At 42.6% G+C, this 10582-nt stretch overlaps 1 protein-coding gene across 1 annotated transcript in view; it reads right to left on the minus strand.

Moving 5' to 3' along the window:
- Positions 1-10582, minus strand: part of LOC106806993 (ryanodine receptor-like) — a gene marked incomplete in the record, with an annotated part of 96104 nt that overhangs the window by 78991 nt on the left and 6531 nt on the right. The window contains 1 exon segment of the mRNA XM_014809189.1: positions 7477-7575. Within this exon segment, the coding sequence (XP_014664675.1) occupies positions 7477-7575 (99 nt within the window).

The raw sequence follows: 10582 nt of genomic DNA on the forward strand, positions 1-10582 counted from the left end.
GTTTTTTGGCCTAAATAGTCGGTGGCGGACATGCTGATTAGAATTTAATATGGGTGTGGGTGTGGTGACCTCTTACGGGGGGGGGGTGGGGGTGGAAGATAGACAGGACAGGACAGACAAAACAGGGACTCGCCCTTTTATGTAGACGATTGTTAACAATCTATTATATTATTATTAGCTATTGTATCTAATTGAACCTATTTATATAGGTAAACGTTGTGTACTGTATATATATATCATTATTTAATATATAGGGACTGTATATATATAATTAAGTATTAACAACTGCTGTGTTATTACGGCCTTATTGCCATTACATTATTTTGTACAGTATGCAAAATTAGAGCTCTTGCCTGGTTTCGTTCCTGTCATTCCGTTTGTTTTCGTTCTGTCATTTATGTTTTAGTTTCTTGTTCACCTTTATTCAGTTTTATATTGTTCATTATGTTTTGATTCATTTCCTGTCATGTTGTTTTGTGTGTTTCCCTTGCTCACCATCCACTGTGGCACCAAGTAATTTATAATAATGGACCCATCTGCCTACTTATTTAGTAATTTACATTTTCTTTTTGAGGGGTGGCAGACTTTGATAACTTTGCGGGTTCTTTCGCCACTCCTGTTTTTGCTTCCTTTGTAAACTAGATTAACTATGACTTGATATTTCCTTTATTTTGCCCGCAGTCCTGTAATATTACACGACTACGCCAACAAAAAATAACATCTTGAATCTCTAGTTCACTCTTCATGCTCTAAAAATTCTCATGTGAATCTTCTAGTACGACAATAGCTTCGCTATACAAGGAAATAATAGTAAAATAAAAACTATTAAATTACTGGAAAAGGATGTAGGATATTGGTTTTCACATGAATAAAATACTGAAATATATATAAACACTTTGATGGGCTACTATGTGCAACTCACACAGTTTCTATAGGGCATCTGCAAGTGTTAAAATTGTCAGTTATATTTTCTTATTAAAGAACAAGAGCCAGTTATTTCCTAAAAAGGAACAAACATCATTGAAACAGTGTTGGTATGGCATTTGATGGGACTGTGTCAAGGAAAGTACCAACCATGAGTTTTACTGGTGGAAAACATTGTGTGGTAGGTTGTAAGTGGAGGAAATTTTAGCTAAAATATTATCACACTATATTGGCATCACTACAATGCTCGCAAAAGAAACTATAAGAAGTTCACCCATAGGTATACAATAGCAACGGACATGCACAAAAGATATTTTACGTAATAGGTAAGCAATCGGTAAAAATAAGCGAATTACACTGTATGCTTTTACATCGCGAATACATAACCCTGACTTGTTCCTCCTTCAGGCCCTACCATCAAATTGCCAAACTTGTCACTGGAAGCTGTAGTTTGTAGTTGGACAACAGGCATTTGACAAAAACGTTTGAAATGGTTAATGAAAATAAAACTGGTAAGTGATGAACATATTAAAATTCATTTCATTACACCACTAAAGTTAAGCAGTGGACAAAAGAATGGACAAATATGAGGAGAACATTTATTCAAAAATGGTAATGAGTCTTACGAAAAAATAAAAAAAACAGTATTTAATAAAACCCCAACTAGACCATTATTGCATTTAACATTTGATTAATTGAATTATGCAAGTATATACAGTAGGCATTATGAAAAAAATAAAAGTGCACAATTAATAATTAATAAGACATTTTGTGCGAGAAAAAAACACACAACGAAATATACTGAATAACAAGTTTTCCAAAACCACTTAGTAGGACCACGGGCAATATAATGACAAGCATGCAATATTCATTTAACTGAGTAATACATTATCGGGTTACATTTGCTTTTGTTATATTATAGACATATATGTATTCAGGTTTTTAGTCTAAATCTTTTCTTAATGGTAGACATAAGGTCCAAATTATCCCTGTGACTTGGCATTATAAGTGTATATACAATAGGAAACGAAATTTAACATTAAATTATTCCTTTGACAAGCTTTTTTATCCTATCTCCTAACCTTTCTTTGTGGTCAGTTTTAATTCTCTGCACGCGGAATTTCGTGCAATCTCGGTAGAAAAGTCCATGTATTTTATTTTGCCAAGAAGCAGGGAAACAGCTAGAGACATCCGTAATAAGGTTTTGACATTTTATATATTTGGTTCTCATTTTTTTAGCTCATTGGCAAGAATATATCACACAGTTGTAAATTTTTAGCTTCACTTTTTACTTTTTTTAGAAATTGCACTATTTATGCATTAATTATCTTACAGTTTAATATCTGTTATCAGATGTTTACTACAGATACGCTTAAACGGCACACGCTAGCACGATGCAAGGCACAACGCGCGTACACTCAGGCACACGCACGCACAATTGCACGCACCGGCACACATAGAATAACGGCGCGGCACACGGCAGCGCACACAAACACACGGTCACAGGTTCAACTACGAGCCATTCATAGTATCTGTTGTAATGTCTGTAAGAACTGCTTTTTAACCAAAAACTCCTGGACTTGATTTATAGCCAGATTCGGTGTAAGAGTACAGGTTGTAACAAGTTTAATTCGAGATAACAAAAAAAAATTACCCTTTCGAGAGATTAACGTCTTTTTACAATTAAAGATACCACTCGTCCAAAAGGCCGTGTTTGATAACCACTACAGAGCAAGCTTGAGCGGATTTAATGACGAGTTAATTGGCGCGCATTGGGATGGCGTTAGCTTGCGAAAGCATCATTTCTACAACATCCCTTGGTTTTCCGTCGTGCGAGCACGAGGTATCTTGCTATATTGCGATGAAACGCGAAACCGCTTCCCGCGCCACATGCCGCGTGCCGCTAACTATCCAAATTGCATTTCAAACCGATCAGGAAGCAGCTATAAACCCGCATGGGGATTAGGCGCGCATCGCGGCACGCCCGACAGAGAGCCGGGGGACTGACAGATTGCGACTCACGGAAAGCCGCCGCCGTCTCCGAACAATGTTGTTTCATTTGACATTGGCTACTAGTGTTTGCTCACATCTAAGCGGCGGCCGCCCCAGTTTAATGAGGACACTCGTAATATGGATTGGTGTATGTGTAGTTGTCTGTGTTTGTGGCTAGGGTTATAATCGCATATTTCACAAACCAACAGGATAACGGAAGATCCGGTAATGACGGGGCCGAGTGTGTTGAAGATGGTTATATGGCAGCCGCCACGCGTGCTGATCCCACAACATGTGTACCCACGTTGAGGAACTGCTGTAGCAAGGATCCTTACAGTTTACACTCTGACATTTTTATTTGCCAAACACCCCTTTAGACGGCGACTTGCACACTTTAAACAGTCTTGGCGAAAAAACAGGCTTGCATCTTAAACGTTGTCTTTCTGCAAAAACAAGGGGGCCCTAGACATTTACTACGACTACGAATACGAAAAGTTCAACCATTTAGGTACTGTACAATAAAGGGGTTCGTAATGTCGGTGTGTCCAACAAGGTTTAATTAGTAAGTTTACTGGCATTGTGTACTGGCCTTAACGAAAGCACACAACAGTTACGCCACCATGTTGCTGTGATTTGTGTCTTAGAGAACGCATTGTCATAAAGGCAAACGTTCTGTGTTTCCACTCTGTGTTACCCTTGAAACAAAAAACAGAACATATAATTTTACATGTTTACAATATTTACATGTGTTAAAAAAATGGTACACAAAACTATATATATGGATAGATTCGGAGACGAGGTTCAAGAGAGGAGGGTTAGATTGGGAGTATTAAGGAATTGATGCACTTGGGGCCTTGGTGAGTGAATGAAGTGAGGTGCGTTGAAAGAGTATTGTGAATCATTTAGTGAGTAAACAATGACTTGAGTTAGTAGATGAGAGTGAGTAGTCATTCAGTGGACTTGGACTGAGTGAGTTTGGACTGGACGACTGCTGGGACTTTGACGTGGAGTGTATTGAGTAAGTGAGTGAGTCATTCAGAGACTGAGTTGAGTCAGCCAGTTCAGTAATTACCTCGCGGCAACGGAACAGTTTGCAAGGTGAGGTCATGTAATCGCTTGGTGTGTGTGTGTGTTGGTTGTGGTCGTCGTGTGTGTGTGTGGTGTGTTCCCTTGTGGTGGTGTGTGTGGTGTGTGTGTCTGTGTGTGTGTTTGTGTGTGTGCTGTGTGGTGTGTGATGTGTGTGTGTGTGTGTGTGTGTGTGTGTGTGTGTGGTTGTCGTGTGTGTGCGTCGTTGTGTGTGGTGTACCATGTGTTTGTGTGGTGTGTCTATGTTCAGTGTTTGTGTGTGTGTGTGTGTGTGTGTGTGTGAAATGTGGGTTTGTGGTGTGCTGAGTGTGGGTGTTGTGCCGTGCGGTGCGGTGTAACGTGAGCGAGGATATGAGTGAGTCCTGTGTTACGCGTGCGAGCATAGGGACAGAGACAGAGAGAAAAAAAATATAGAAGAAATTTTAGAAAGAAGATGGGAGATGGCCAGATTATCAGAGAGGAGGGAGGAGAGAAGAGGGGGCGGGGCAGAGACAGAGGGGGCCATTTTAGTAGGAGAAGGACAATTTCCAGAAGAAGATAGAAGACCGATAGCGAGAGAGAGAGAGAGAGGGAGAGAGGAGAGGAGAGAGAGAGACTGAAGAGAGAGGACAGAGAGAGCGAGAAGAGAGAACCGAACGAGGACAGAGAGAGATGATGAGGAGAAGAGAGAGAGAAGAGAGAGAGAGAGAGAGAGGAATGAGAGAGAGAAGAGAGAGAGAGAGAGAGAGAGAGGGGACAGGAGAGAGGACGAGAGGAGCGAGAGAGAAGAGAGTGAGATGAGAGAACGAGAGAGAGAGAGGAGAGAGAGAGAGAGAGAGAGAGAAAGAAGAGAAAGTCGAGAGGGGAAGACAGAGGACGAGAGGGAGGACAGAAAGCAAGCAAGAGAGACGGGAAGAGAGAGAGAAGAGAGAGAGGAGGAAGAGCAGGAGAGAGGAGAGAGAGAGAAGATGAGAGAGAGATGAGAGAGGAGAGAGAGAGAGAACGAGGAGAGAGAGAGAGGAAAGAGACGAGAGAGAAAGAGAGAGAGAGAACGAAACAGAGAGGGGGAAGTGAGACGTAGTCAGCTGTACATCCGTAAGAAAGACATTACGAAGGTCTAGAACAGCTGGAACTTCAGCACTTTACTTAGGTATGGAGCTCAGCTGCTAAAAATATGCCGTCGATGGGGAGGGAGGCCAGCAGCAGCATCTACAGCAGCACATAACGTACACGAGTAACACGCTGATTTCAGTAACGCCTGGCCACGACTCACAGCTAGACGCACATTAGGAATAGAATACTGCTACCAACTATCGCGCAGCTACACATATTCTGTTCTACACATCTCCCTGTAGAGAAATTCCAATGTCTTTTGGGCTATTTGGACCTTTTGTCTTATTAGGAATAGAGCATTACCACGGCACCACAATCGTGGTTACATGCAATTAGTGACACGAGTTGCCAGTCGAAACGAGCAGAAGTGTTTTCTGTACCTTATTAGTTTTTATCCTGATTTGCTAGCGAGTATGAAGATACTGCCCCCCTGTAAGTAAGGGTGCACACTGTATAGTGCATGGTACCGCACATCCAAGACCAATCAAGCAGATAGAAATAACCGAAGATGAAAACCCTCCTCCAAGCCAGCAGCATAGCCAGCATATAATGTACACAGGCGATGATCCCCTGAATTTATGCATCCTACCCCTGTAAGTTGCAACTACAAGATTTGCGCAAAGAGTTGGTGAACTGGTCCCTTGTAGGTTTTGTTTCGCGCTGGCACAAGTCTATTAGACGTCATTACTCCCACTGCGATCTCTCAAAATTATATTTGAAATGTCTGCCACACGTACGCGACCATGCGTGCTTTGACACCAAGTCAGCCATCTCACAACAAGGTGGGACAAACTTCTTCACTATCCCATGATTTTATTTACTAGCAGCAATGGCTTCTCGGGTGCAAACCCCACACACTGTATTTTCAGCTAGGTCTGGCTCTGAGGGGGATAAATCTCAGGGAAAAAACCACGAGATTATTACGTCAACTGACTGCAGTATAATTGCAAAACATATATTCAGAGAAAAAGAGAAAGGGTTTCCACTGTGATTTACAGAGTTTCATTTATATGCCGTACATGTGAGGCTCGGGACAGTAAATGATATTTTATTGCCCGAAAAACTTTCACTGGATTCTGCAAATTTTCTGCTCACTGACTAACATAACAGCCGATAAATATTTGAGAACTTATTAAAATGAGTCAATGATTTTCAACATGTATAATAGTAAGGGTATACTCATTCATACTTTCTCCTTCCGTCTTTTCCTCCATTTCCAAATCATATTATAAAACTTCTAAAATACGCCACAAATAAAATGGACATTAAACGACGCATTTAATCATATATGAGCTTTGGTAGTAGAAGTATTCCATTCAAATCAAATTATTTCGAAATAACTGCGAGGTACGGATAAGATATCTTGACTGCCTATCCAGCATGAATCAATTCCTCAGCGAAATGTAAACATTCAAGCGCAGGGAGTTCATTTTCCTACATCCACAATATTTTACTATGCAACCGAAGGAGAGCGGCTGTCACTACATGCGATTGCTTCAAGGTCAACAGTGTGTTTTAGCAGATTCTATCTGCCACGGATTCAGTGAAGGGTCATCGGCGGTAATGACCTCTCGTTCAATGCATGGATGATTCAGATTGAGTGCTGTTTTAATCTCAACGTGATCGCAGTGCCTGGAGGAGTGAACACAACTATCTTTCTCAATGGACCAGAGCTTCCTCCAAAGTTTCCCCAAAATAGGGAAGAGAGGGATTCAGAACCATAATCCATCCAGGTGGCAGCGCTGACCATGATGTTCTTGCTACTTGGATGGAAAGACGAGGGAGAGGCTATAGGCATTTACACAAAGCGTACGTATATAACAGTCACGTCAAGAAACTTGGTTTTGGCATATTAATCGCTAAAACACAGCCAATCTCATGCACACTTGACACAAAGAAAATGAGATGCTGTTCAATCGAATTCGAGTTCAATTCCCAGCAGGCTCGATCATTTAAAGCTACATCTAATTGTCCAAATATCCGGTTGATTTTAGACCTAGGTTTTCGTTAAGTACTACTTTTACCAAACAGTAAACTGCTATATGCTACAGTATGTTTGCAGATAGGCCCTTGCTCGATCAATCAGCAATAAATCAGATATTAACGTGACAGACACGTACTCTGTGTGATGGCAGTTTCACCGGACTGCGAAAGCTCTTTTTTTAACCAATATCCACAGGGAATATATATACGGATTATGATCACGTTGGACGTGCATTGGCCATTACTAAATAACCTAAATAGTACTTAGTAACCTAAGCAGCAGAAGGAATAGACTCCACACATTGCATGTTAAAATTATTCATTGATCGCCTGGGCACACACAAAAATTCAAATCGCCTAGCTTCGTGCCAGAAATAACAAGTGAACGTGTTTACTCACCTCCTCAGGTGTACTTTTCGCGATCATCTCTTGCAGAGCTCTCACTGACAGCGCCTGCTCTATCACGAAGCCACACATCGTCAGATCCGGTGGGTTGTTCTGAAATGACAAGAGCACTAGATGTTACCGTGTGTCAACATTGCAGCGGCGGTTGACCTCCTAACGTGGATTACAGGATCACACGACTTCAGCATTATTGTCAGCAGGCAGATACTTGGGCTTTACTTGTGCTACATACCGATTTTACTGGTCAGTATTACAACTATCTAACACGTTTATTTTAAATATTGCTGGTATGTGTGTGGAAGGATGTCATTGCTTCTATTTCTTCTTACAGTGATAATTTAAGTTAAGTTTCATTAGCCTAGACGCTCGGCAGCCCGGATATCCGCGCGAAGCGCGCAAACGCCGCGCCAGCGGCACACTTACACGAAATTGCTGCACCTTCAACATCACCTTACACGGTTTACATATATAACGCAATCACCAACTTCGCTGAATTGAGGAGTTCTGGCCATTCGACGATCGGTTTGACTACCTAGGGAGCTCGACATTTCTTAGAAATGCTCCTAATTCGAAGTTCGTTAGTCGGCGCGCTTTGTTTGCTTTAAAAAACGCAGATGAACTTTGTTGTTTGTTTCTTTTTGTTGATCAGTGTACTACATATGACGTTCCATAGATGGCGCCACGATGCTATACCGCCGATGCTATGCACGAGCTTTCCGCTCCGACTTATCGTGCTTGCAGCTCGGCAGGCCGGCCTGACGGCTAGACTCGTACCCAGTCGACAGTTCCACACGCTACGGCACGGGTAACGAACGCGAACCAGTCTAGCTGTAACCCCCTAAACTGCATCCAGCGCGAACAAAGAGAAAGTTAAAATGTTTCTTTGTGTGTTATACTTATAACTGCGTCAGCATACCTTGCAGTCTCATGAAGTTGAAGTTCAAGTAATATTTATTTATAGTCGGTATGATTACAACGTCAAAACATAAGCTCTGATGAGCTTTTAAGACCGAGCAACTAACATAGGTAGACCAATAAATCAAACACTCATCTACAGCTTCCTTATGTGCTGTGGCATGGAGTTGTGTCGAGAGGAGACTGATACGGTCAGCGCCGGATGGCCTCACACAGCCAGTACTGTGGAGATTTCAGGGGGGGAGTAAAGAGTTGGGGAGATTTCAGGGGGATGACGTCATACAACCAGAGACCATGCAGCCACCGCAACAGAGGTAAAGAGTTTTCCTGGGGAAGGGGGTCCCATAGCAGCCGATGTAGGAGGTGAGAGAGTTGTACCCTCACGTACACGCGCCGGGCGAGAGGGTGGCGCCAGCCGCTGTGGGAGGTCAATGAGTTGCACCCTCACGTACACGCGCAGGGAGAGAGAGTGGCGCCAGCGGAGCACGTGGCAGACAAGGGGGTACGACGCTCGTGCGTATACTGGACCAAGGGGGTTGCATCACTTGTACACGTGTTAAGCGAGGGGGGACAACGGCCAGGCACCCGAGGCATGGTACAGAGAGGCGCTGCCTGTATCCTACGTCACCGCGGGCTCCTATATATAAGCAGCCAAGATGCAATGGTAAAGTCAGTCGGTGTTCGGACGGCCACGAACGCACGAATGCACACGAACGAACGAACACGAACAAACGAACAAACGAGCGGACGGGCGGACGAACGGACAAACGGACAAACGAGCGAGTGAGTGAGAGAGAGCACGCACACACACACCGTCGGAGGGAGAGCCCCTGCGAGCCGGACAACACCCGAGAAGGTTAGTTCTAGTACTATAGCCCGCTTACATTAACTGCCGCTGGCCTATAGCATCAACCATTACGAATGCTCGGGACCTATATACCTTATATTAAGGAAGACCTTATATACCTTATATTAAGGAAGACCTTATATACCTTATATTAACCTTATACCTTATACATACCTTATATTAACCTTATACCTTATACATACCTTATATATACCTTATATTAAGGAAGCTATAGCCTACACACGACAGGGAGACACACTGCCAACCCACGAACTCGCGCCGAGCCGCGAAGCGCACGACTGGGAGAGACAGAGACGGCTACAATATTAACGTGTAGCATAGCTAAGAGAAGTCAACGTGTAATCGCCTAACGAGATAACTTCAACGTCACACGAGCAATATATATATTATATATATCTATACGCTATATTCGAGATACGTCCAGTGAGTGTTGTGTTATTAATGATATCCGTATATGATGAATAAATCCATCAGTTGTATAAGTACTATCTAAACACTTGCGTTCATTTCACTGTGGGTTTTCCTGCTACGGCATCGCCGTCGTACCTTCGCGGTAGGAGCGAAAAATTATCCCGACATGAATAAATTCCACGTGCTAACCACAGCGCGTGGGAAAATCCAGTGTGGTCACCCCTAGGGTCACTACACGAATTTTGGGGGCTCGTCCGCGATTTTCGCATGCAATAGTAGCAGAAAAGAGTAATACCACAGTGAAATTCGTTGTCCTCACTATATCAGTGGTGGACGTTAGCACGTTTGCTTTCACTATAACCTAAATATGTCTAGCGAAGATTTTGCCGAACACATTATGCAACTGTCACATTTCTCATTCTACAATACTGATTTAGTGAGTTATTTTGTAAACATAGTAGCCTGAGTAGGCGTCACGAGTGTTTGCCACTGAGCAGAAAAAGCTGTAGGCCTGCAGGAGCGGTGCCTGTATATAGACAAAAAGTTCCACACAGCGTTGGTGAGCTATCGAGAACCGAAACAGTCATTAATCCCTAACTGTCTCACTAACAGTTCAACAGAAATATAGATGAATTACTTTTACAAAACACACTCCACCAAGTACTAGTTCTTTAATTTATATGAACTAGCAGACAAATACCCGTACAACGACGAAATCGTGCCTTCATATAAGTGACACAGTTTCACTTCACAATTTCATGCAACTGAAAAGAAAACAGAAACAAAACAACATTTCGGCAACAAACAAAGAGCGCAATTCTATAACTGAGCAGGGGAAAAGTGCTCAGTTGGTGACCACTTGCTTGAAAGGAAAATACCGCAAAATCTATCTATCTATCTATCTAT

This window comes from Priapulus caudatus, unplaced genomic scaffold (assembly GCF_000485595.1).
Source record: "Priapulus caudatus unplaced genomic scaffold, Priapulus_caudatus-5.0.1 Scaffold189, whole genome shotgun sequence".
NCBI lineage: Eukaryota > Metazoa > Priapulida > Priapulimorpha > Priapulimorphida > Priapulidae > Priapulus > Priapulus caudatus.